The sequence below is a fragment of the Prionailurus bengalensis genome, chromosome D4 (assembly GCF_016509475.1).
Source record: "Prionailurus bengalensis isolate Pbe53 chromosome D4, Fcat_Pben_1.1_paternal_pri, whole genome shotgun sequence".
Taxonomy (NCBI): Eukaryota; Metazoa; Chordata; class Mammalia; order Carnivora; family Felidae; genus Prionailurus; species Prionailurus bengalensis.
Genome location: NC_057359.1, coordinates 85,402,274 through 85,430,139, shown reverse-complemented (window position 1 = coordinate 85,430,139; position 27,866 = coordinate 85,402,274). Strand labels below are relative to the sequence as shown.

The following is a 27,866-nucleotide window of genomic DNA, read 5'->3' as shown; positions in this document are numbered from 1 at the left end:
GTGGGATGGGTCTAAGCAGTTCCAGGAGGCAGGATGGTCAGTCTCTTGTCTGGGACTCCTTGACATCCAGGGAAGGAGCCGGAGGGAGTTCTAGGCCTCTGGAAATGCAAGGGGAATGAAGGACGTGCCCATCAATTATCATTTGAGAAATGAGAAATGATCAGTCGTGGTGAAAACTGGTAACACTGCATTTTAATGGGCGTTTCTAGAAGTTCATGAAGATGGGAACTTTTTCTGAGAACGCTGGCTTTTCAATAGACGACATGAAAAATCAAATGCACATGGCAACAAGGGTCAGCTGGAAGCCTGGAGAAGTCTGGGCTGAACGCATGGTGAGAAGGGACCTGGTCCCTGGGGCCCCTGCTCTGAGCCCTCTCTGGGCACATTGGGCATTTCATATTCCTGAGGGGGGGGGGGGCGAAAACAGGCAGCCGGGACGAACAGGTGAAACCGGAGTCTCAGACAAAAGCCCAGGCCTTCGTGGTTCCCAGCCACAGCCCAGAGGTGGGGCTTCCTCTCCTGTTCGGAGCAGGGTGGCGGGGCCGTCCTGGCTGGGCTGGTGGGGGAGGTTAAAGGACAGAGCACAGGGGGTGTGCGGCACGGGGCTTGGCCCAAGCCACCGGGCCTCGGGCACGTGCTGAGTCGGCAGCGCCGGGCAGCAGCGAGCTGGCGAGGGCGATCTTGGGGCAGGGCCACCGAAGTCGGCACTCCGCTCCCGGGGCTGCGCTGCCAGTAGCCACAAAACAGCCTGGCTCTCTCCCGCTGCCAGCCCGAGTGGCAAGAACGGGGCTGCTTGCCCGCCATCCAGCAGAGGTCCAGCTGTTGCATCATTAGGCTCTAACTGCCCCACTAAACTTTCCCGATTGGAGCCGGTGCGCAGGACAGAACAGCCTCTCCGAGGGAGCGGGGCGGGAGAGGCGCCAGCGTTGCCATGGCAACGCGGCCAAGTGGCGTCGGCTGAAGTTACTCATGCTCCGCATGTCACGTCACGAGCATTTTTCAAGATTAAGCTGCTTACCAGAAGGGTTCAGAGGAGGCCTATTATATTTCATGAAAATGGAAACTACAGAGCAGGTCAAATCGCAAGCCGGGTGGTTTTAAGCTGGATCCAAGAAATACACTGAGGGATTCTCTAGCTGGTGCCCAAACTGGGGCCCTCACGGTTATTAGCTACTCGAAGCAAAGTTCTGCAAAAAGGATTTAAAAAGCCCTGAAACAAGTCTATCGAGCCTGCACGGGCCAGGCCTGTAACAGTTGAGGGCGGGGGCTCTGCACCCAAGGTGGGGGGCACCATCTGACAGGGTCCCAGGAGTGCCAGGTGGGGTGGGCTCCTCCCACAGTCTGGGATCGGGCCTTCAGGCCCCTAGCCAGCCCCCTCAGGCCCCCTGTCATCAGAGATAGCTCAGGGGCCCCAGCTGGCCGGTGCATAGCATGGGGTTCCTGGGGGCCCACAGTGAGCGGGAAAGCACAGCCGCAGGCACACACACTAGCCGGCCGGCCCTGCCATTCCGAGGCCTCCCTCCAATCCAGAGCAGAGAGTGTGGTTATTGCAGCATCCGGCAATGACCATGAAAAAACCAGGCAGCCTTCTTTCTGTAAAATGTCGTCACGGTTAAATAAAAAAAACAAAAATGAAGTCGAACCTGGGGCGCCTGGGTGGCTCAGTCGGTTAAGCATCCGACTTCAGCTCAGGTCGTGATCTCCTAGTTTCCGAGTTTGAGCCCCACATCGGGCTCTGCGCTGTCCTGACCTTCAGACCCTCTGTCCCTCCCTCTCTCAAAAATGAATAAACGTTTTAAAAAAAAATTTAAGAAGTTGAGCTTGGAAACCAAGAACATTCACAATGAGCCCAATTTATGGTCACATTTGGGGAAAAAAAAAAAAAAAAAAAGCTTGGCCATGGCCGAATCTGAGTTTTTCCGCTTGTCTGCCTCCCTCCTTCCCCGCCCCTCGTGCCTGCTTTTCCTTAACTCTCCGAGCACCTGCTACGTGCAGTCATAGCTGAAGGGGCCCAGAGAGGGAGTTGGGACAACACGAGGGAGGACCAGGGTGTGAGGGCTGCCGGGGGGGCCCTGTGTGATGAGCAGAGGGAACGCAGGCGGGCTGGGGGTGACAGGACAGAAGGGAGATCATGCAGAACACTTACACTTTCTGGAACACAAGAAAACTTCTCTGAGATCATAAAAGGCACACCATCCATTGCTGCAAAAGAAGAGAGGAAATGGCATTGCAGACACCGGTGACGTTCAGGGACTTGAGATGCTGATGGAGTACAAGCTGACGCGGGCACAGGTACCACCCCTGCACCTAGGACACTCACCCGGTGCAGAAGGCCAACACTTCACACGCCCCCGTAGCACCACACAGAGGCACAGACCAGAGCCGTGGGGGCAGAGAAGGACCTAGAGGCCACCTAGGAGTCAGGCCTCTGATCTATAAGCAGCGGGGGCCACCAAGGGGCTGGCGGCAGGAACAGAGGCTCAGGCAGGCGGGGAGGGGACACAGCTGTGCTCTGCGAGATGGGCAGCGGACGTTCTCTCAGCTGAGAGCGACACAACCCTCCAGGCTGCCGGGCCCACGGGAAAGGTCCAGCTTGGAGGAAAGAGTGACTTGGGCGTCAGAAGGACTAGGTTTGAATCCTGCCTGTGGGTTTCAGGGAGCTTAAGTTACATTTTAAAAGGAGGATGGCAGGGCCTGTGAGGAAGGGTGCGTGTGCACTGGAGGCACGTGTGGCACCCGGCACGGAGCAGGGTGGGGGCAGCGTGGCCACCGTGGTTCAGCCTCTGTCCCCTGGGCCTGGGCTTTTTTATTTATTTTTATTTTTTTAAAACTTTTTTTTTTTAACGTTTATTTATTTTTGAGACAGAGAGAGACAGAGCATGAACAGGGGAGGGTCAGAGAGAGGGAGACACAGAATCTGAAACAGGCTCCAGGCTCTGAGCTGTCAGCACAGAGCCTGACGCGGGGCTCGAACTCACGGACCACGAGATCATGACCTGAGCCGAAGTCAGCCGCTTAACCGACTGAGCCACCCAGGCACCCCGGGCCTGGGCTTTTTTAGATGGACTGCTGTCTTCAGGGGACAGCAGAATGGGAATGGGTCCCAAGCAAACAGAAACACCAGGGTCTGTGGTGCAGTTCCCTCCCCCTGGCCCTGCCGGCAATGGTCCTGAGGCACACTGTGGCCAAGGAGGACGTGGAGAAGACGTGGTGAGTGGGCTCCCTGGGAAGCAGCTTCCCCCAGCATCCAAATGGGGCTTCCCTGGCATACAGGTGGCAATTTCTTTCAGTCTTAAGGAGGAAGAGTCGCGGGAGTGGAAAGAAGAAAAGCAGGAGAAAAAGAGAGAAGTCTGGGACAGAGTCAGAGAGGTCTGATCGCCAAGAGGATCATTTTACTCTATGTTCGTAATTTATTTTGGAGAGGAAAAGAATGAAGCCTTCTCTGGGAAGTCTGAAGAAAAGGAAATAGCACAGCTGGCCCCAGCTGCCGCACCGCCGGAAGCTTCCTTTCTTTCTAAGGTTGCTGTCCAAGGCCTGTCCCCCTGCCCCCTGGCTCAGATAGAGACTTCCATGGTCGGTGCGGGGGGGGGAGGGCTTCTCCCATTGTGGGGTCCCCGCAAGCCGCTGGGGCTGCCTGGAGGAGCTCCAGCTAAGGGCCAGGAACAGTGTGACACTTCCCCTAGAAAGGGGTGATGGGAAGAAGCCCACAGTCATCTTCCGCAGTACGTCACACATTCGGACGTGACAGATGACATCGGCGCACATATGCGTGCATGCTGGTGTATAGCCGCGAAAACCCATCAGTGAACAGATGACCCCTGAAAGGCCACGTGCTTTCTAGAGGACAGGACGGGGTCCCACCCAAAATCCAAGAAGAGGCCACGATCCCTACCCAGCAACTGCCACCATCTTCCCAACTCCGGCTGTGAGCCAAGGTTCACCCCCGATTGGCTCTCCGACCCCTGACCCCCTGCCCCCTTCTCAGTGCCACAGAGGTGGGTGGGCACGTAGCACTTAGCACTTGCCATCATGTCACAGAATGGGTCCCGCTGAGGGCACACAGGTAGCAAGCAGTGACTCAAATCCTCTGACCCTTCCATTAGGTTTAAATGGATTTTCTGAGAACACACCTGCCTCTTCCAGACCAGGGCCTCTTCAAGGTTTTGACGACCATTATCATGCTCTCCCTAAGTCTCCAGGTGGCCCTTCTACGAGCTCCTCCTGATCGACCCGGGCCAGGAAGTGGGTGTGTGTGAGAATATTTCAGTCAGACCCGCCCTTCCCCAGGCCTCCCCGCTCACTGGCCACGCGTCGCCCTGCTTCTGGCCGTCCCAAGTCAAGGCGAAAGCCACGGTCTACTTTGCCTCTCCTTTAAATTCCCCGAGCCCACTGCTGTCCCCCGCCAGGGCCACGTCACTCTGCTCTCTGTACACACGTCTGCACACACACACCTTTGCCGTTTCTTTCCGCCTGTTAGGCAGCGGGGCCCAAGGCCGAGCTCCCTTTGCTCGCCCCACGCACCCCACGCAGGAAGCACGCTGACCCAGGGCCCGGTGTAGTCTTCAGCGAGCCCATCTTCAGCACACAGCCCCGAGCGGAGAAGCCCTGATCATTCATTCACGAGGCTTATTGGCGTGGGGGGGGGGGGGGTTTCCGAGAAGCCAGGCGAAGAACTCCCCCTCACTGTTTTGTGGCTACTCCTGAAGGCCCATGTGTGTTTAGAGAACGTGGTTTCTGGAGATGGGGTGACGTACAATGGCCTGATCACCCCCGGAAACGAGAGGCCTGGGGAGCAGTGGGCGCAGGGGCGAGGCAGGGAGGTCCCAAGCCGGGAGCACATCAGCTCCCCAAACGGGGGGATTCCTAAGGTGGGGGTCCCCACTGGCACGTGAGGGCTTGCGAGCCCATCACAGAATGCCCTCTCCCCTCCCCTCTCGTGCTGACCCCCGGCTGCCCTTGTGAGTGCCCCTCCAGCGGTGAGCCATCCCAGGGGCACTCCCCCTCCTCCCCGGGGACCTGGCAGGGGCCACATCTCTCCTGGCAGTCCACGAGAGTCCCCTCTGCATCCCCGCCTCCCCGGCACAGGGCAGGGCCCGGAGGGGCTCGGTGGCTGGCCCCACAGGGCACGTACCTAAAGCCCCTGGGGGCTTGGTGAGCTGCCGACTGCCATCTTCCCCTAGTAACTGGGAAGATTTAAGCAGGGAGGAGGAGTACTTGGGTTTTTTAAAAAAATTTTTAGCACATTAGTAAAAATTCCGTAAAGTTCGTTGAGGTGAAATTCACAGAATATAAAATTAATCATTTTAGAGGGAACAATCAGCGGCATCTGGTCCATTCACAATGTTGAGCAGCCACCACCTGTCTCTTCTTGCAAAGCACTTCCCCCCTCCAGAGTCATCCCCCAGCACTCAGCACTTGCCCTCTATTCCCCACAGCAGTGTGTTTTTGTCTCTCCTTCCAACTGACGGTCATGCCTTTGAAAAGAAAGATCTAGAAGATCTGGCTCTCCGGACAATGGTGGCCTGGCCTCCTGGAATGTCGCGTTACTCCTTCTCAGGTTAGGACAGGGAGGCACACACGCACGCACAGCATTTCCAAAAGGCCCGTCTTCGCTTCTGAGACAGACCAGAGGAAGTGGGTAGGTCTCTCAGCTGCCTGGAGGGAGTTTCATTCAGAGGCGCCTCCCCCACCATGCTCTCAGGCCCTTCCCCCACCACGCCCTTCCCCAGGTGGAGACCTTACTTCCAGACCTGGAGAATGGGGGGGATATGTTGGGGCCACGGGCCAGTCCCCCATGTGAACATCAAGGTGTTTGATGAAGGTACTCCTTCTGGTCCTCGATTAGATTCAAAGCCAATTTCCTCACAGAGCAAATTTCTCTAGGAGGCTGAAGGCAGAAGACCAGAAGCGACGTCTTTATGGGGCCACACTAGAGGCAGCCCTTGTGGACAGAAGAAAGGGAAGAGGCACCCCGAGACTGTGTGAGAAGAGGCAGCCGTAGCCTTCAGAGCTATGCTGGCCTGGCTCGCCCCACGGCTGGTGCCCTGCTGATGGGCTCGGCGGCAGAAGAGATGGTGGGGAGGACCACTCAGATCCAGTCTGACTGCCGAGGGGAGCTGACTGGTGAAGGGAGAGAGATGGGAACTTTGGGATAAATTTCCACTTCAGAGTTCACGATAGAAAGATGGGCACGGCTGGATGCTTCTCATGTTCTAGAAAAGAGACTTTTAACGGGCTTGCAGGAAAAAGAAAGCAAGTTGATAGGATCCTGTGGGCTGAAGTTCCTGGACGGAGCTGGCGAGAGGAACAGGATGCTGTTGCCATGAGGGGAGCCCCTTAAAAGGGGAGCCAGTAAAACTTTGCTAAACGGTCTGCCAGCCAAATTTCATTTATTTAAAAAATCTAGTATATCAAAGGCTTGAGTAGGCTGAAAGAATGTGGATTCTAGCAAAGTACTTGGCAAAATTTCTCACGTTACCTGTGTGGACAAGACAGATAAATATGGCTGGACAACGTTAAGGGGAGGGGAATCCATAACTAGCTGGACTAGATGTCCAAGAAGCTGATTAATAGATTGACACCGACCTCAACTGACCTCTCCGGAGGGTGCCCAGGGCATTATCAATTAGTTCAGTGAAGACATGCCTAGTAGGCTTATCTAGGATGTGGCTGATGGAGAGATCTGGAAGGAGAGTCTATGAACCGGGTAACAGAGAGAAATCCAATAAAGATCTCAAAAAATTGGGATCCTGGGCTAAATTTAACGATGGAATTTACTGAAGGTCAATGCTAGTAAGTCCTGTACTTTAGGTCTAAAAAACCTACTGTATTAGGTGGGATGAAGGACATGTGAAATAACAATAGAAGACATGAAAAGAGACTGGTTTGTAGCTGAACAAGCCGGTAATGTGATTTGGTATTTAACCAGGCAGGAGGGGTGCCATGGGTAAGTTATGGTGCGACAGTCCTGGTGCTGGTGCGAGAGCCGCCATCTTGGTCTGCTCTGGGCTCGACTGTGAGTTCAGTATGGGGACTGATCTCTCAAAGGGTCCTCTCAGGTGGCCTCCAAGGAGTCCCAGGATGGTGAGGGACCTGAAGTCAGACCACGTGAGGAGAGGGGAGGAAACCATCAGGTCTCATGCTCCAGGAAGGTGTCATCCCTGTCCATTTTTGTTCACCCTCTAGAACCCAGCACTGTGCCAGCACATGGGGAAGGGCAGAAAGATGGGGATCCTGGTACAGAGAAGACTCGAAGGTGATCGTAACCAAATGTCTGCATGTATTTTCAGAGGTACCACAGGGCGAGGGCTAGAGGGATGGGACAAGGACGAAAGGGAGGAACAGCAGAGCTGGCTGACCAGGGTCCAGGCAGAGGCCACGTGCTGGGGAGTGAGGGCGGGATTTTATGTGTTGGGGAGAAAGCTGATCTGTGGGACTGCTGAATCCCCTTCTAATTCCATAACATCCATTTCTACTCTTTATCTGGGCAGCCATTCCATATTTTAAAATATCTAGAGATTTGCCAAACATAATTCTTAAAATCAATGGCACACATTTTTCATGTGTTCCAAAAGAGTGTTCATAAATCATCTCCATCCTGGCTACTCATGGGGGAGTCACGTTACTTCCTTCCTTTCTTTCTCCCCTAGCTGAAGCCAGTGTTTTGTCTTCACTTTTCTTTAGTGCTCAGAGACTGTGACACTCGCTCAGTCTATTGCTGAGTCTACTCAGAGAGACACGTGGGGGAGCTGGAGTGAGAGCTGTGAGCGAGGGGGTCCCTGCTCTCATAGAGCCACTGTTCGGATCCCCCAGGCTGCCCTCCCAGGCAGCCGGGGTCTGGGTGGGGGATCTCAGGCAGGCACCGCCTGGCCAGTCCGTGGCCACAACCCAGAAGCAGGGACAACGCCTGTCCTTTTCTTGCTGGCACCAAAGGCAGCATTCCTGGAGCACACGGCAGTCCCCTCTCTAGGCCCCTTGGCTCCCAGGGACACGACAAAGCCCCCTTCCCCACCCACCGCCAAACCCTGGAGGTAACAGAACTGCTCCCAGTTCTACAAACGAGGCAAGAGGATAGGAACCTTCTCCATATTGGGTGGTGAACACGTAGCAAGTAACTTAAGCCTCAACACGGATCGCTTGCAAGTTATACTCAAGGAAGCCGCAGGGCGCCTGGAGGCTCAGTCGGTTGAGCATCTGACTTCGCCTTAGGTCATGATCTTGCAGTTCATGAGTCCGAGCCCCCATCGGGGTCTGTGCCGACATCTTCGGATCCTCTGTCTCCCTCTCTCTGCCCTTCCCCCCCCCCCCACTCTCTCTCAAAAATAAACAATTAAAACATTGCAAAGAAAAAAAAAGGAAGCCGAGGCCGAGAGCAGTCAGGTGCCAGGATTCCAGTACACAGTCCAGCTTACAGTGGCTGTGTCACTGTAGGGCTGCGGCGGGAGGGTGGGCCTGGCGGTTCAACGGCCTGGGTCTCACCTCCAACTCAGCAGGTGCGGACGTGTGGCCCGGCAGGCCGCCCCACCACTCTGAGCCTCGGCTACCCTGTGCGGTGGGGGGAAAGACGCAGCTCTCAGGAGGCTGTGTGAGGTTGACAGGGACCCCGGTCACAAGAGAAGCGAGGCCCCCGGCCCGCAAATGGTGGTTTCCGCCCCGACCTACAGCCACGCGCCAGACAGGCTTCCTTTTAGTACCAGGACTGTGTTTCCTTCTTCTTCTTCTTTTTTTTTTTTTTTTTAATTTTATTTTTGGTGGCAGTTTTAACAAAATGCTGATCCACGGCACGGAGCAGCATACAGCACATGAAAGCCAGGATGTGCCGCGGGCTCCGTAGTGCAATTAGCATTCTCCTAAACAAACGAGCTTCAACAGAGCTGTAATTAAGCAGGCCTGTAATTAAGTATATGCCCTTTATCATAACGATCATGCTTAAAAATGGCATGATGCACGGAACTCTGTTATTAATGCTGTAATCCCAGACTGAAGTGCGAGTACATAGAAATCAGCGTGTCAGGCCTGTCACCGGAGTGTTTGTAAAATACATTAAAGAAAAAAACCCAGGAAACAATGAGCTCATTCAACTGTTCTTTTTACAATCAGGCACTACAAGTCAAGAGGATTGTGAATGCTTACAGAATCTGCAAGGTTTAAACAAATAAAGCTCTAATCTGCTACCACCCCCTATTCTAAAGAAGGAGAAGGGGGGGAATTTTTTTTCCCCCCAACTGACCCGAATACCTGACTTTGCTATTCTTGGGGGAAGTAAGTCCAATTTGCACACCGTATTTGTTTGGACGGAGAATCAGACTCCTGCTAACACGGCCTAGCTAGGACCCTGCAGGAACTCTGGCTGGGGATGGGACAGGCTTAGAGTTCCCGGACCTTCCCTTCGCACGGGGACTATCACTTTACTCGAGAAGGCACTCCCTCAGAGCCATGCCTTGACTCTCTCCTCCAAACACACACCATCGGACTTCTGCGGGCTCTATGAAAACCCACCGCCGACCAGCTCCCGAGGGCTCCAGAACCACGGCCACCCCGTTGCCTTGGGGTACCCACAGCTGCTCAGGGCTGCCCACCCCTTCCCTCACAGACATCTCACCGAGGAAGTGCTCTAATCAATGCATGTTTTAATTTCACCATGCTTGACAAAGGGTCATAAAATCACGTGGCAACAAATGTGGTATTTAAAGGAAAAGACTCCATTCCCAGCATCTCAAGTATCGTCCGCTTATAGGTAAAGCCCTGTAACGTGAACTGGAGTCACAACAGCTCAGAGGTACTTGCACAGACGATGGCGAACGAGGTGGCTTATTGGCAGGTGGTCATTTTCCGAATAAAGGTAAATGCAGCTGGAATGGTGCAAGGCCTTTACTCCCGGGTACCTGCTTGTAAGTAATCAGCAACCTGACCCTTTCTTCTCTCCTTCCCAGTGGATTCAAGAGTCCTTTACAATTTGTGACGGGAAAGATGCCAACACCTCAAGATCTCAAGGCCGGTCCTCAAAATTCATTTGCACACCCAAACACCAAGCCTGTTCTGTTTTCTTGGTGATTTCACTTTGGGGATATTCCCTGGAAGATATCTATAGACACCTCCAGGACTGTCTGCTCAGTGACATTCCAAGTCAGTCCACATAAGGCCAACCACTTCGTTCTGGATCCCCAAAGCAATTTGTTTTTCTGGTTATTCATAAGCCCAAAGAACTGACTTATTAGCCACAGTGCCCTCCTGAGGGAGGAGGGAGTGGGTGCCAGAGTCAGACATGTGTGAGCCCTGAGCTGGGCTCAGCCACTTGCTGGCTGTGGGATGCGCTGGGCAAGTCACTGGGCCCAAGTCACATGGGGGAGGACTAACCACGCCCACTCTGCAGCACTGCTCCAGGGATGAACCCCCAGGGGAGAGAGGGCAGAGCACGGCCCCACCTGCAGCGGGCACGGAGCACGCGGTAGTTACCAGTGATTCGCAGATACCAACAGCCCCCGCTTCTGCAGAGGCGTGATTCGGGCCGGGTCCACCACGGACTCAGGACAAGGGTTTAATCTCTCTGTGCCTCTCTTTCCTCAACTGTAGAAGGAAAGGATCACACCTGGATCGCTGTGAAGCTTAAAGGAGATAAAGCCCCAGGCACAAAGTACGTGCTCGATAACGGTCACCATGACCATCATCGCCACTGCAGTTGGGGAGAATGCCCTTCCAAGAGAGTAGACCTCTGTGGTTTTCAACCTTTTACATCAACACGTTACGTGCAGCCACATTAAGTTCTGTAATCCGGGGCTGTGAGTCCCAATCCAGAGGCTTCTGGAGGTGCCGAAGCAGTGCCCGCCCCGGAGTACCTCAGTGCCCCCCACCCCCCGACCATGGCTCTCCCTGGGGTCTGCCATCTCTGGCATTATAGGTCAAGCTCAAGTAGGAGCAAGGCCCAAGCTGGGCCCAGGCTGCTTCATGTCCCCCAGGAAAGAGTCCCAAAAGTGAAGTAAAGAAAACTGCCCCTGGGTGCCAGGTCCGTGAGAAATAGCATATTCTTCAACATAAAGGTGGCTTCACCTGACAAATGAATATTCTCTGAGGTTCCACTGAATGGGGGCAATTAGGAAGTCTCCCCCCTTCATTTCTCGGCCTCCCTGTCCCCCACACAGAACAACACCTGCCAGTAAGTGTCACTTTAGTCATGTGGCCCACTTCATCCCTCCACATCCCTGGGAGGAAAGTGAGTCCCTCCAACATCTGCCCCCCCCCCCCACTTCCAGAGCTGCCCTCAGGGGCCCGGGAGCTGGGGCCTGAGCAGAGGGAGCCTAGAGGGCAGGATTCCAGAGAGGTTGGGCCACGCGCGCTCCACAGCCACGGGAAACTCTAGGCCTGTGCACAAGGACATCTTCCTCCCTCTGCTGCAGAAATGCTTTTTAATGTTTTAAGTTTATTTATTTAGAGAGAGACAGAGAGAGTGAGTGGGGGAGGAGCAGGGAGAGGGGGAGAAAGAGAGAGGGAGAAAGAGAGAGACAGAGAGAGAAAATGAATGAATGAATGGATGAATATCCCAAGCTGGCTCTGCACTGCCAACTCGGGGCCTGATTTGGGGCTCCAACCCACGAACCATGAGATCATGACCTGAGCCAAAACCAAGAGTCTGACACTCGACCGACTGAGCCACCCAGGCGCCCCCAGAAACGCTTTTTAAATTTTTACAAGTATTTAGTGGCTTGGGCAGAGACCTACTACGTTTTGCTCAAGGTAAAGATAAAATCCAACTAAGTGACACTTTTCCCCATGAGCAAAAGGCTCCTGGACTGTTGAGGAGCCACGGGGTAAATGTCCCCAGTGCGGGACAGAAACTCCTAAGCGAGCTGGAGAGTAACAAAAGGGGCTCTGTAAAGGCAGAATAAGAAGCAGATGGAGGGCCAGTGAAGGTCTGCTGCCCCTGGGAGCGACCACAGTCCTCCGGAACACAGGCACGGTCCGAACAAGCAGTTCAGGCCACGGCGAGTTGGGGATGGGGGCCAAGTGCGGATGCGGAACAGCCTGGCCTCTAGCTGCTGAGCGCCGGAACGTCAGGTGCGGGGCGTGCGGGCAGGGCTCGGCCGCATGGGCAGGAACACATGCCTCCCCATCTTCTCAAGACCGACTCGTACACGGGCAGTCCCGACTTAAGACGGTTCCACTTACGAGTTTTCCACTTTATGATGGTACAAAGTACGTGCTTTTGGTGGAGGCCAGATTTCAAATGTTGAATTCTGATCCTATCCTGAGCTAGCGATGAGCGGAACGGTCCCTTCGTGGTGCAGGGCGGCAGGTCCCAGGCAGCCAGGTGACCACGAGCCGACGGCCATGCTATCCCCGAATAGCCATCCTGTTTGTCACTTTCAGTACAGTATTCACCACATTACAAGAGATAGCCAACACTTTAGCAGCATGTAGTAGGTTTTTAGACCCTCTTGCCCAAATGTAGGCCACCTTGAGAGTTCTGAGCACATCTCAGGTAGGCTAGGCTAGGCTATGATGCCGGTAGGGCAGGTGTAGTAAATGCATTCTCAACCCGCGATGGGTTTATTGGGATGTAACCCCACAGGGAGACGAGGAAGACCTGTATCTTTTTAAGTTGTATTTTTTTAACCCCCTCAATAAGGGAATACATTTTAATTTCGAGAGAGAGAGCGCGAGCAAGTGGGGGAGGAGAAGAGGGAAGGAGCAGAGAGAGAATCTTAAGCAGGCTCCACGCTCGGCGTGGGGCTCCAGGCGGGGCTGCATCTCACAACCCTGAGATCACAACCTGAGCTGAAGCCAAGAATCAGATCCTTAACCAACCGCACATAGCACGCAGGCACCCCAGATGAATACATTTTCTGAACAAACAGTTCCAAAAGTATAGCTGAGTTGAAGCGCCCCTTGAATTCAGAGCCCTGACCCCACACCCTCCTCAGGGCTGGCCCTGGATGTGGTCTATGCACGGCCCATGGGGTCTTCCCAGCCTGTTTGCATGTGCGGAATACATGCACGTACGGACCCGTTTGCATACGTAGAGAAGAAATACAGAGTTTTGTCTTGTATGTGCCTGTGTTTTTCATAAAAACAGTATCACCGCAGAGCTAACTGTTCTGAATTTTGCTTTTTTTCAATAGCTGTCAGCGTTCCCACGTTGGTAGCGACAGACGTATCCTGGTCTTTTTAACAGCTGAACAGGAGAGTGGCGAGACCAGCAATGGCCAGCTCATAAGGAGCCCTGACTGCCATTTTAAGTGGCCTGCATGTCACCACGAGGTCCCTGGGGAGCCACTGAAGGGTTTTTGAGCTGGAGAGAGACATGGTCATGTTTTGTTTTAGGAAAGTCTTTTTTGAGTGTGGAGAGAAGCATGGATTAGAGGGAGTGAGGCTGGAGGCAGGACCTTGAGGGAGGAGGTTCTTGGCAGGAAAAGAGGTGCGGGATGCCGGTGGTGGCATCTAGGACTGTGACAGTAAGAAGGGAGTAGTGGGGACAGATCGAGAGGTATTCAGACGCAGGGCCAAGAGACTTGGCAACTGGCTGCAGCAGGGAAAGGGGGAGGAGCAGGGGGAGGAGGCGAGGGTGACCCCGAGATTCCGGCTTGGCCATCAGGAGACTAGGGGGCCGGGGGACCGGGAGAGGAGTGCAGGGTAAGCTGGTGGGGGCCCCTTTGGCTGTATTGGGTTTGAGAGGCTTGCAAGACAACCCAAGAGAGAAACTGGTGAACGTGGTTGGGACGTCATGAGCGAGATGCAACATTGGTCAGTAAGGACCGCCCAGATGGAAATACAGAAGTGAGGGCTGGGGAGGACTGGGGGGTTCCAGCCTGCTGGCGACTGAGGCACGAGAGAAGATGAGACATTCTGGGAAAAACACACGGTGGGAAGAGGGCAGGCCCACGACAGGGGACTGAGGACTGCTGACATCGGATGCTCATGCTGAGGAAGATAAATCAGCCAGGGGGTTAGAATGATGCTGGATCAAATCCGGAGGTGACAGCATAAGCTTGATGTTAAGAAGTAGATATAGATACATAAACATACACAGTTACATATGTGTTTATACACTTGTGCACTTAGATGCATGCACACGCACTCCCAACATACACAACTGTAGGTATATCTCTATCTGCTGACAGCCCAGGAGCCGTGAGCCACACCTAGTGCCCAGATTTTGGGTTCTAGTGTTCTCCTCCGGAAGAAACAGGGGCTCTTTGTGGAGAAGTGGCTGATGGAAGGGAGGCGGGGAAGGGACAAGTCCGGGACATGCTGTTGTACCAGAAAGAAAGGCATCCTCAAAGAATCACGGAAAGTCCGCAGAAGGATCCGGGAGCCAGTGGGAAGGGGCTCCCGCTGGCCAGTCGGAACAATTTGAGTGTCAAAGTAATGATGACAATGAATAAGAACGCACCAGTGCACACCCAACACACACAAACTGGGGATGAGGGGAAGCTCTTCCTTACAATAAAATGCCAACTCCTATCGAAGGAATGATGGGAGTTACAAAAATTGGTGGATAATCTGATGAGGAGGGAGCTATTCACGTAGCCCCCAAATACTTCCCACTAATTACATATCCGCCACAAAAGGAAACACGCTAATTTTACAGTAAAGAAACCCGGCGAACAGCACCATAGGCAGCGGATCCCAGCTGGGTCATGCCAACATCGCAAACCTCCTGACGGGATGCCCTGAGAGGGGGGCAGCGTCTGTTGACGCAGTGACAGTGAAAAGAAAACCAGCCTTGTAGTGAGGAGGCCCACGTGCGTGGCGGTCACATCTCGGTGTCCTCATCGGAGAGTGAACGGGCTGGGTCAGATGTCTCAGCCGGTGCTCATCTGCGACTTAAAAAAAAAAAAATGCCACCTGCTGTTCCTCCCCCAGGAGGTTCTGATTTGCTCGCTCTGAGCTGTGGGCCCCGGGTAGCAGTTTTTCAATGCTCCCAGGTGAGTCTGAGGTGCAGCCCTGGGCTAGATGAAGTCTAAAATCCCTCCTAGCTGGACATTCTTCCGTCTCACAGAAGCATCATATTAAATACGTATCGGTGATTTGAGACCGGGATGAAGCCCCAGAAGATGCGGTTCTCAACCCCCCTGGAGGTAACAGCTGGTTTCTTGCTGACTTCTCCAGCCCTCGACCAGATTCTACTCACAAAGCCCTGGAACGGGTTCTGGTCAGATGCCTCCCCTTCCCTTTGCTGGAACCAAAGAGCAAGGAGAGAAGGTGTCCCAGGTTTCCGTACGTCTGAAGCCGCTCCGGACCCACCGCTCTCTGGAGAGCGCTGCCCCAGGTGTGCCCACCCGGGGGGCAGAGGAGTGGGCCAGGGCATTGCACACAGCCCCGTTTAAACCTCCGGATGGCCCTGTGAGGTGCTGCCATGCCCACCCTGCCAAAGCGACCCGGAACGCGGAAGGGAAGGGACTTATCAGGGCCACACAGCTGGTGAATGGCAGGGCTGGGGGCAGGAACGGGGATGCTCGCTCCAAGTCCGCCGCCTTCCTGCTGTGCGAAGGATGAGGCGGGGATGTCCTCCAAGAAATGAAAACGTGACCTACCAATGGAAGTGGACTGTAATCCAGAAGGGGAGAGAGCGGGTGGCAGGCGTGTGGAGGTGGAAGAGGTCTGGGAGCCACCGCCCGCGGCATCTTCGGGGCACTCTCCCCGGGGACACTCTTACAGCCAAGACAGATAGACTCGCCTCTGCCGTTCGTTCTCCGATGTCATGATTCCACTTCGTAGGTAAGCTTTTAATGGTCTGAGCGCCCACGCACTTTATCAACAGGATAGTGGGCTCGAATATCCCCCAAAGAGGACAGGTAGGACCCCATTAGGCATTTTATTTAAGATTTGAAAAGAGCTTGCCCACAGGTTAAAGAGAAATGGCGCAGAATGTGGCATTTTGGTACCACCGCACCGAGCTCTTCTGACCTTGATTAGCGGGATCAAATTCCCCAGGGCCTGGGCATCCCCCAGGGAAGGAGAGACTCTGGGACGAGGGCCCCGAGGCGCAGCCACCGTGGGAGAGGCTGCCTGAGCGGCTCCAGGCTTCAGCCTCCCTAAGCTGCTGGGTGGTTCCGAGACCAGGCACAGTGGCAGACAGGGACGGGCCCAATAAAACGGGACCTCCACGCAGAGCCTGACGGCAGTCTAAACCCAACTTGAACTTACACAAGACCGCGCTGCTTGTGTGCATGCAGACCAGGCCAGAACTTAGCTGGAAGGGAAAAAAGGGGCACTTTTAGGTCTTGCATTTTTCTCCCTCAACAGAAAGCTCAAGTCCTGAACTTCCCAGTTCAGCAGCCAAGGCCTGGCCGTCGTCCGCCCCACGTAGCTAGACCTCTACCATCTGGTGGAGGTGGGCAGGCTCCGCCGGCCCCCACGGCAGGGCATGGAATGACAGGAGACTAGAAATGAATGCCCGTGGCTGGGATGGGGCACAGGAGCGCGCACACTGGATCTACACCGCGGTGCGTTTCCAAACAGCATCGTTTTCGAGAAACTTCGCCCCAGGAAACGGCTTCTCTTGAAAGCAGTTTATCACCTTCCACAAACTCCCGTCCTGCGGACGGGCTCTCTGGACAGCGGTGATCTGAAGAGGAAGTTCTGAGAAACGATGCCTGCGCGGACACCCACCTTGACGTGGAAATCCCAGGGAGTGTGCTCCCTTCCGTTAAACCTGGCGTGTCTGTGAAGTACAATGCCATAAATTACCCAGATCTCAGATTTAATATTAACCTTTAAAGGGCATGTCACAAAAATGTATTCTCTAAATATTGGTTGTTAGTTCACTTTGTAAGTCTATCACGGAAATAGGTATACGGCTGCCACCCGTCTCTGACTACACCTGTCACAGACGTCTCCTGCCACCTGACAGTAATTCCAACCGAACCCAGCAGCCCCACGAGCGAACAATTCAACCATCCACTCTAACCACGACCCAAGCTCAGCCTTGAGATTTAATAATAGAGCCTGCTAATAGGACTCTAATTTCTAGAGCTGATGAACTTTCAGAGGCAACACGGGTTGAAATAGCAAGCGCAGAGATGACAAAGAATTTTAATCCAGGGTCCTTTGAACTATCCGGTGTAATAAGCACTTGTTCCTTTCCACAATGGGCATATAAAAGAGAAATCTCAATAATAATTGCTGTAATTATCTTGAAAAATATGCAGAGATTAATGGTGATTATGAAAATCTGTGTAATTGTTCTCTGAAATCATCACTGATCAAGCGGGATCCTGAGACGGCCGCTGCCAGAGAACTTTTAACGCCGAACAACATGTGGGCGCTGAAATGTGACATTTTGGCTTTCTCCTTGTAAAATATTACCCTGTGTTTACGAAGTTGTTTTTCATCATTTCTGAGACCCTGGCCTGCATTTTAACTCTTCATACCAGTGCCCTGAAAAGGTTCCAAGACGCCCTTAATGGGATGCGTATGTCATTGTGGTTCAAAGCCCCAAGTTCAACTTGTTATTTATTCAAATAATTAATTACTCTTGTATCCATCGAGCAGTTTGTCATGACACATTAATGACTTGATAGACTTCTATGAACTGGTGAACACAGAACAGCAGAGCGTTTTTATCGTCATTTAATTTTAAAACGATCCTGTGTGAAATTATCTAGTCGTGAGTGATGGTAGCATAAAGAACAGACTCAGCAAAGCCCCTTTTGGATCATCGCTTTATTAATGGTAACGTCAGGGAAATGAAAAATGCTAACATTGTCATATTCCGCTGCTGGGTGGAGATGAATGGCTGGGGGACGGGGCGAGGGCTCCCAGCGCTCACTGCCAAGAGCACGGAGCCCCTCCTGGCGCCCGGCCGGCGGGGACCCCAGCCTCACACACCCACAAGCTCCTCGAAACCACCTCCATGCCCGGGCTCCCTTTCCAGTTTATGGCTCTCGACGTCTATTACGTTGTGTGTGTGGTCTTTTTAAAAAAATTTTTTTTCCCCACTTGAATTTTCCACTAGCGATCTAAAGCACCCTCACGAAAACATTTCACTTTATTGCTTTGAACATTAAATGTTATTAATCCAATAGAAAAACGTTAAAGATATTGCTGTCACCTTTAAATGTGAAATGATATTGGGCGCTAAAAAACGCTGGGTTAGTAGAAAAGATGTTCCCTTAGTTTTCAAGTCTTGAGATAACCGTTTTGGGTTGATGATAAAATAATATTTCTACATGGCTCACAGCACAACATCTGCTTAAAAGACACTTCCTGTTCAGCTTTTTTTTTTATATAGCGAAAATTGTTTCTCAATTGTTTTAATTACAAACTTGGGACTTTATGCAAACTACTCCGTGGCAGTGTGATTGGAAGACAATAGACGCAGTCCCTGATGAGCCCCGAACCAGCCAGTGGGCGGAATCGCGGGGGACTCTCTGCCGGCCACGTGCATTGGCGTGTCCACTGGGGACGCAACACAACAGGCAGTGAGGCATTGTTCCCGCCGCACCCCCTCCCCCCAACAGAGAAGAAAGAGTGGATCTCTCTCCCCTTACAAGCTTCCTGCTTCTGTTTCCCGGATCCCAGTGAGAAGCTCTACCACCCACCTGGATGTCTGATCCCGGGGCCTGGGACAGTAGGGATTTATCCCCTATCCCCTCCTGCACCTGTCATCAGTACTTTAAATCCCAAAGAGCTGGGCGGTGGTGGCGGCTCACAGTTAGTTGAACTCCTACTCTGTGCCAGGCCCTGGTCTAGGGGCTTTCTGTGTCTTGATGGATTTCTCATGACAATCCTGAGTTATGTATTGTTGTTACTCATTCTCGTCACCCCCAGCCCCCTCCAATTTTACACAGGACGCTCCGGCTAAGGGCACTGAGGCAACCTGCCAGGAGCACACGGCAGCAAGACGCAGAAGCAGAATTGAACCGAGGAGCTTCCTCCCTCCCACGACACCACAGAGCCTCTCGATCCTCTCTGGACCACAGTCCTGGACATGGGGGATGCCCGCCCCTCTGGCCCTGACATCAGCTGCTACACGTCACTCTAATCTCCTACTAACTGGCACAACTATCAATGTGGTCTGCGTTGGGATGGGGTGCATTGAGATTTGATAAACAAATCCAAGGACCCGGGAAGGTCCAAGCCAGAGGTTTAGTTTGGTGCCTATTCTCTGGAATGCCTTCCTTTTCCAGGTGGAGACACTGGGGCCCAAGCGCTCACGACTTCCACGGGGACATTTCCAGCAAAGTGGGAGCTGAAGCCCTGGTCGCCCGAGGCCCCAGGCTGCCTCCACCCAGGACCTGCCTCATGTGCAGGGAGCACTTGCAGGAGCACAGCCTCACTTTGCCCCCTCAGGGAGGTGTGAACAGAGCCACTGAGAGCACACGCAGCGAGGTGGGGGCGTGCCAGGGTTAGAGACCGTGCGGTGGCAGATTCGTTTGGGGGACTGCTGGGGCCTCTCAGAGAGACTGGCAGGCATCCTCTAGAGCAGCTGAGACGGGTATATGACACTGTAGATGCCACAGGCAGGAAAAAAAAAAAACATAGTGGTTTCAAATAGGAGCCCCCAAGTGGAAAGTCCAGACGGGTAACGCAAATGGCAGGAGACCCTGCTTCTCAGGCAGGGCACCTCCACCTGGGGAGCCAGCCCACGGAAAACAATCCCTGAGCACAGGAGCCCTCTCTCTGGAGAGCAATCACGTCTCTGGAGATGGTGCCCCTGTGGGAGAGGGGCCGGTCCAGACAAGCGAGGGGGGTAAGGCAGGCACTGGTAAGCGTGGCCTCTGTTGGCACTTTGAAGACGGTGTCTTCACCTGAATGTGAGACAGGAAAGCATCAAAACCTTTGAGGAGAAAGCAGGAAAAAACCTTTTTGACCTCAGCCGCAGCAATTTCTTACTCAACACATCTCCAAAGGCAAGGGAATTAAAAGCAAAAATGAACTATTGGGACCTCATCAAGATAAAAAGCTTCTGCACTGCAAAGGAAACAATCAACAAAACTAAAAGGCAACCGACGGAATGGGAAAAGATATTTGCAAATGACATATGGGACAAAGGGCTAGTATCCAAAACCCTTATAAGGAACTCACCAAACTCTACCCCCGAAAAACAAATAATCCAGTGAAGAAATGGGCAGAAGACATGAATAGACACTTTTCCAAAGAAGACATCCAGATGGCCAACAGACACATGAAAAGATGCTCAACGTCACTCCTCATCAGGGAAATACAAATCAAAACAACACTGAGATACCACCTCACACCGGTCAGAGTGGCTAAAATGAACACATCAGGAGACTATAGATGCTGGGGAGGATGTGGAGAAATGGGAACCCTCTTGCACTGTCGGTGGGAATGCAAACTGGTGCAGTCGCTCTGGAAAAGTGTGGAGGTTCCTCAAAAAATTAAAAATATAATTAACTTACGACCCAGAAATAGCACTACTAGGAATTTACCCAAGGGATACAGGAGTGCTGATGCATAGGGGCACACGTACCCTAATGTTTATAGCAGCACTTTCAACAGTAGCCAAATTATGGAAAAGAGCCTAAATGTCCATCAACTGATGAATGGATAAAGAAGATGTGGTTTATATATACAATGGAATACTACTTGGCAATGAGAAAGAATGAAATCCGGCCATTTGCAGCAATGTGGATGGAACTGGAGGGTATTATGCTAAGTGAAATAAGTCAGAGAAAGATGCCGTATGTTTTCACTCATATGCGGATCTTGAGAAACTTAACAGAAGACCATAGGGGAAGGGAAGGGAGGAAAAAAGTTACAGAGAGGGATGGAGGCAAACCATAAGAGATTCTTGGATACTGAGAACAAACTGAGAGCTGATGGGGGGTGGGGAAGAGGGGAAAGTGGGTGATGGGCATTGAGGAGGGCACTTGTTGGGATGAGCACTGGGTATTGTATGGAAATCAGGTCAACAGTAATATTAAAAAAAAAATAAAGATGGTGCCTTCAAACCTGGCCCCCACATTCCAGAAGACACATCCTCTCTCTCCAAACCACAGGGCCTCAGACTTCCAAATGTGTCAGAATGACCTGGGATGCTCCCGATAAATGCAAAAATCCCTAGCCCCAAACCTCGAGACTCTGGCTCAATGGCACCATGAGAAGCCCCAGCCTGTGCTTGGAGCCAGAGAGTGCTTCCGTGAGGGTCTCAGGGCTACGGTTTCCTGAAGATTTATGCACAAACAGGTCTCTGTTTACCCATAAGGACTAACTGTGGCAGGGCCAGGAAATACCGCAGTACTGGTCACTGCTGTCACTTGGCAAAAGCCAGGCACTGTGCTAGACCACATCACAACCCAGAGAGGCAAATGGGGGTCACCCTGTCTCGTGGAGGTGAGAGGCAAGGGAGCCATGCTTCCAGTCCAAAGGGAGGCCAGCAGCGTCTAGCTTAGAAGGTCAGGATCTTGACACGCCTACATAATTTAAGACAAGACGTCAAGAAATACCAATGCCAAAGCACAACCAGGCTCTCCACTAAGTGATTATTAATCACGTATTATGTAACCCAACCACAGGTATCTCTTTGTTCAGATCTTCCATGGGCAAGATACCCAGAAAGGTCGTTGGTCTATCTTTATATCTGTGGTGAGTTTCTGGAGTCCTCAGGGTTTCCTTCCTTCCTTCCTTCCTTCCTTCCTTCCTTCCTTCCTTCCTTCCTCCTTTCCTCTCCTCTCCTTTCCTTCTTTAATGTCTTTTATTTTATTTTATTTTTTAAATTTTTTTTTCAACGTTTTTTATTTATTTTTGGGACAGAGAGAGACAGAGGGGGAGGGGGGGAGGGACAGAGAGAGAGGGAGACACAGAATCGGAAACAGGCTCCAGGCTCCGAGCCATCAGCCCAGAGCCTGACGTGGGGCTCGAACTCACGGACCGCGAGATCGTGACCTGGCTGAAGTCGGACGCTTAACCGACTGCACCACCCAGGCGCCCCAAATGTCTTTTATTTTTGAGAGAGAGAGAGAGAACGAGAATGAATACGGGAGGGGCAGAAAGAGAGGGAGACACAGAATACCGAGCAGGTTCCAGGCTCTGAGCTGTCAGCACAGAGCCCGACACGGGGCTCAAACCCATGAACAGCGAGATCATGACCTGAGCCAAAGGCAGACACTCAACTGACCAAGCCAGCCAAGTGCCCCTGGAGTCCTCAGGGTTTTGAATCGCTTTTACCCTCAACAGTAGGAAAGAAAGGTAATTTTCAACTAGCTTATGATGGTCTTTTCTGGAATCCAGACAGAAGGCTTTCTTTTTTTCCTCTCCCTACCTAACTCAAATTGAGCTCTTTATATTTTGAAGCTAAGGAACCCATTTCTAACTTGTACTGGATCCTTCAACCTTTCTGGGCTTCCCTGGGTAATGACTTCCAGCCACTTGAAAATCTGCCCTGAGTTTTTCAAAAGGACCCTTTGGTCAGAACAAAGTACGAAAGGATACATTTCAGTGGAACCTAACAGCTTAAAAAGACATGCGTAAGTGATTTCTCCACCACGAGGCTTTCAGAGCCACTGCAGCTGCTGGGGAGGAAGCAACGCAGGCAGGAATTAGGGGGCGCCTTATGAAACACAAGGTTCAACGGGAAAACAGGGGCATGTTCTTAAAAATACTTTAAAGCCCCAGGAAAGGGGAAATATTACATGTATTTAAAAACCCCAAACCAAAAACCAGAAGGGGAAACAGAAACCCCGCAGGTAGACAAAGCTATCGGCCAGTGTGGAGTGAGGGCAGCTTAGAAAAGAGAGAACTCACACTCCCCAAGTTGGAAGACCTGTGGAGTAACTTCCCTTCTGGATCGCACACCCATTATCTCCTTTATCCTAGTTTCTACCCTGTGCCCCAGAGGCTGACCCTGTTCCACGGTCGCCATGACGACACCAGAGCTCAGAGAGGTTTATGGGCCTGCTCTATGCAGCCCAGTGGGCCTGTAACAGAGCCAGGTGTTGACTATGGGCCTCCTGACTGCTGTGTAATCATTTACTGGGTCAATGGAAAAACCATTTCAGCAGAGGCCTGGAAGGGACCCCTGATGCCAAAGTCAAAGGCTGCCTCTCAGGGAGAGAATGTTCAGGGCTGCTGGGGGGGGGGGGAGTATGGGGGTCCAGAGGACAAGTGTCATTAATAGTCTGCTCAGTCTTTATTATGAAAGAGTTTCCAAATTGTCTCTGGCAGGAACACCTTGAAAGCACACCTTTTTTTGGTTTGTTTTTCTCGTTTAGTTTTTGGTGGAGAGAGGGGCTAGCCTGCTGACTGGCGCTCTCAGCTTGATTCTGGCCAGGCTGTTGGACAAACACCAAGCTGTGACTTCATGTTCACCTAAGGTTGAGAAAACACAAGGTGGCTTTAAATGCCCCGCTTGTAAAATCCCAAATGGCCAGGAGCTAGGGGAGCTGTTCCAGCACACCTTTTCCCCCCCCACCGTCTAGGAGACGTGACACTTCTCTATTTTCACGAAGACCCCCAGGGGGCCATCTGAGGTGCGATAAACACAGAGAAGGCACACACAGAGGGAGCTGCGTCCTTACCCCTGCAGCAGGCCCTCCCCTGTACTTGAGAACACAACATTCGTGGTGCCCACTGTTGGTGGAAATCCCGAAGATCAGGACATGAACTACCTTGTCATTTTGCTCAAGGACAAAGTGCGATTCCAGGTGTGGGGCGTTCGGCCAGCAAGTAGGCCCAACTGACACCCAACACCTGAATTTCAGCCCAGCTGGGCTGCTCTCTGCTTTTTTCCTGAAAAAGTGGGAACCTTCTGGAGGTGATGGTTTCTAACTCTTCAAAATGGACTCCACCAAGGAGGCCAGTGCTGGTGATGGAACAGAAGAGGGCGTGAGAAAGGAGGAAGAAAATGAAGGGGCGAGGGGAGAGTGTGGACGGCCGAGAGGAAGCCCCCTGCACTTGAGGTATGGAAGGAAGGAAGGAAGAAGGACTGGAGGAAGGAAGGGAGGGAGGAAGGGAAGAAGGGAGGGAAGGAGGAAGAAAGGAAGGGGGGGGGAGGGGACTCTGGATGGAGCAGCCTGCAGGGAAGCTGCTGATGAAACAACCACTAACACAGCTTTAAAGACTGGTGTTTGGACAGCACTGGTGATCAATGGTGAGCAAACTGGCCTCTGCTGAAAGAAAAAGCCTTCTCAGACAGAGGCGAGGTGGCCTGAACAGAGCTGATCTGTTTCCTTCCTGGTTCTGAAGGTGTCTTTATATTCAGCCAGGTTCCTGCCAACGTTTTGAACATCTTGAGGTGGGGGGCGGGGTGGGGGTGGTTTGCAGGGGCAAAAATGGGAACCTCGGCCAAGCACACTGACAGCCTGCTTAGAAAAACCTTGGGTCCTGGCCCAATTCGTTTCTACATAAACAGAACTCACGGTTAAAATTATTATTAATGGTGATGTCATATACGGAGGAATTTATTTTAGTGACAACATTTATTTAAATAACTTTATAAATGACGTCAGTTCTTATTTATAGAATCATTAGTTCTCAAAGTTCACCCAAATGTTTCACTTTTTATGTTCCTACATTTCGTGGGAGAATTGTGTGCTGAAGAGCGGTTTTTAAACTTGGGCACTTGGGAATATGGTGGGGGATTATCCTACAAAAACACTTATGGTCTAATTATTGTGTTCGGAAGAGACGTTCAAGATGACCTGTCCAAGTTTACTGTTCTAGAATCACCCATGACCCCAGAGCCGTAACACAGTGCACTCGAAGTTCAAAAATGCCCCCCATTCCAATGATTCAGTTGGGTTTTTTGTGGGACGGAAGACATGAAGAGGTTGAAAACCCACCATGGCCACACCGCCAGCCACTGAAGACTCATCTTTACTCTGGAATGGGAAATTCTTTTGGCCAGGGCCCAGCATTCCACTGGCCCGGCCTGGGGCCACAGTGGCCTCCAGTTAGAGACTGGAGTTCCTGGGGCCAGCTGAAGAGCTGTGAACAGTGCCCAAATAGGGAAGGTCTCCTCCAGCGATCAGAGGGACGGGGGCGGGGTGGGGGGGACGGGGAGACTAAAGGCCAATTTTGCCCTGCCAGGCTCTACTGAGTAAGACTTGGAGGGGCTGAAGGGAAGAGACCAAAGCGGCCTGCTTGCGGGGTGGCGAGGCGAGCTGGTAGAATATTTAAGAGAACAAAGTGGAGGCAGCTGCAGGGCTTTTGTGGTTAAGGGGACCACGGGGCAGAGGAAACACATTTTAACAGCCAGACCCCTCCTTTCACACATGTGTAAAACCTTTGGAATTTTACTGGAAAACTTTATTTCAAAAGTCATCTTTGAAGTTTGGAAATAAAAGCAGAGAGGCTATTTTTCAGGACAGAAAGATGGTTTCCAACTGAAGGGACCAAAGGAAAGTGCTAATGGGTGGGAAGTCATACCGATTCAGGGGGACGTGTTCTACGTGTTTGTCTCCGGAAGCTTTCCTCTGTGTTACTGCATTTCTTTCTCAGATGGTCCCTAACGGGACCTGAGATGTTTGTTTTCTCTCTCTCGCTCGCTCACTCTGCCCTGTCGGTCCTGGTAAGCCTTCACCCCAGGCCTGGATGGCATCCAGGTTGATAACGTTGATGTTCCAGAAGGAAAGGGAGGCCGTGTGTGCATGTGTGTATAGAAAGCAACCACAGGAGCCTCGTAGCAGAGAAGACGCCAAGCCTGTGTGACTAACTACCTCTGCCATGAAGCACCAAGGGACCCAGAGGGCCAGCGCTGTAGGAAACAGAGTTCCTTCCCAGTCTGTGTGAGCAGAGAAGAAACGGTCACTGATATGTCCAACCTTGGAGTTAAAAATAAAACTCTAAACTTAAGAACACTTCATGGGCAAACGATGACTGCCACCCCACCTATGAGCCCCCAGAGTACCTGTCCTGCCCTCGCCAGGCCCCTGGCCCACCCCCGCTCAGCTGGATTCTCATTCACCAGGGACGAGCTGGCTCGTGGGCAGGGATGCTGAGGACCAGTTGTTCGAGGAGAGCTCACAGGGAGGTGGCACCTTCATGGGTGGGATTGTGTCCATGACACCAGCACAGGCAAAATAGATGCTCAATAAAAACTTCCTGCGTTAAAGAAATCAGGATTTTATCATCCTTGTGTATCTTACAGCTGAGAAGAAAAGATGCACTACAAATGCCTTAATTAGTCCTTCCTACAATCCCCACTTAACAGAGACTGACCTGAAGCTCAAAGGGAGTGAGGGGCTTGTCTTAGGGGCAGAGCTGTTATGTGGGTCCAGCACTTTAAAATGAAACCATCTGATCTGAGAGTCACCATCCCACGCCCCACGAAAGGCCACTTGTCCCAGAGAAAGAACCAGATGACAAGTTGCAGAGCCGGAAGTTGCGAAGCATCCCGCAGCTTTGTTTTTGGTATCAATCAGCAACTACCCTTGAACATCCTTTCCTCCTTCCTTTCCTCCTTCTTAAGAGATTCCAATTACTTTTCGAGTGATTTCGGCCAAAACACTCACCAAACTCAAATCACATCCTCTCACAGACACACACGTCTGAGGGCAAAGGCATGGGCATAGCTTCTGAAAACTGTCCCCTTCCTCTGCCGGTTGGAACACTTTCTACCTATTAACCCAGCACAGAGAGGTTGGACAGCTGCCCTGTTATTTCCAGCAACATTCAGAAGAGAACCAATGTCTTGTACCAACAAGCCAGAGGCCCCGTGGAATCTGTTAACGCTGGCTGCCCCCAAGTCACCAAACAGACTGTGCTTTAACGGGGAGCACACTTCCCTGGCTCTCAGGCCAACTCCAAGGACCTTCAGGCTTATGCACGCCCGAAGCTGAGTCCTGGCCTTGTACACGGAAGGAGAGCGCCCTGGGCCAAAGGCAGGACCTGTCTTCTGTGCCTTTTATGGCCCCGAATGAAGCAGAGTGACTGGCGGGAAGTGGGGCCTCAGGGTTTAATAAATGGCTCGCTGAGAGGCCTACACTCAACTCTGGGCACTAAGCTGGGTCTGCGTTTTCACAATGCAAATTCTAGCTGGAAGCCCGCTGTAAGTGCACGCATGTGCACACGCGTGTGGTGCGCGTGTGTGTGCACACCTGCAAGCCGGCACGCACACAAAAGGAAGATCCTCCACAGCACCCAGTAACGTCTTCCCTCTTCGCAGGCACCGGAGCAGAAGAAGGTGCCTCTGCTGGTCACGGACACCTCCAAAGTCTGAACGAGGCTGGGACAAGTTGACCCCCTGCCTCCCCCCCACCCCCCACAGGGGGCTGCTCGGAAAGGAGCTGCCCATAACCCATAAGGGGGACTGAGGAATGAAACGGTGCGACTTTCATGGCCACCGAGCTCACGACATTCCAGGTGTCCTCAATCAAACCAACCCACACGGAATTTACACAGAGACTCTGCCAACAGCTCGGGCTCGATCCCATGGATCGCCTAATCTGCTCTTTGTATTCTGCCTGGCTTTTCATTGCTTACCTGTGCCCGCAGGCGGTGAAAGCAGCCCCACCGCGGAGCTCCCTCTGCTTCTGTCGCCCTCATTTGAACTCCTGCTGCTTGTGGGGTTTCACGGAATCCACTCCTCTCCAAGCCAGGCTATGCTCTGGTCTCCCGGGGCTGCTCCTGATTGCGGGTGGGTGGGGCTCTCAGGACCCCTCTCTCAATAAGTGCCCCCCGGCCTGTCCCGACCACTCCTCCACCCACAGGTGCACCAGAGGGTGGACCTTTCCAAACCAGTCTCCTCTCGCTGCCTCCCCAGCCCCCTCCACGGCATCTCAGGCTGTATCTCACTGAATCTTCACTGTGTTCTTGGAGGAAGCTTTTCACGCCTCCATTTCTGTTTCTACAACTGAGGGAACCGAGTGTGGAGGTTAAGAGCAGGTGCAGAGCCAACCCACCTAAGCTGTGTGACTTCGGTAAGTGAACTCGGTTGTCTGTGCCTTGGTTTCTGGAACTGTAAGTGG

At 52.5% G+C, this 27,866-nt stretch overlaps 1 protein-coding gene across 2 annotated transcripts in view; it reads right to left on the bottom strand.

Annotated features, from left to right (window-relative positions):
* The window catches only part of MVB12B (multivesicular body subunit 12B), a 209,552-nt gene that overhangs the window by 37,710 nt on the left and 143,976 nt on the right, over positions 1-27,866 (bottom strand). For both annotated transcript variants that reach the window (XM_043566185.1, XM_043566186.1), the window contains exon 8: positions 2,147-2,202. In XM_043566185.1, the coding sequence (XP_043422120.1) occupies positions 2,147-2,202 (56 nt within the window). The remainder of the gene's footprint in view (positions 1-2,146; positions 2,203-27,866) is intronic.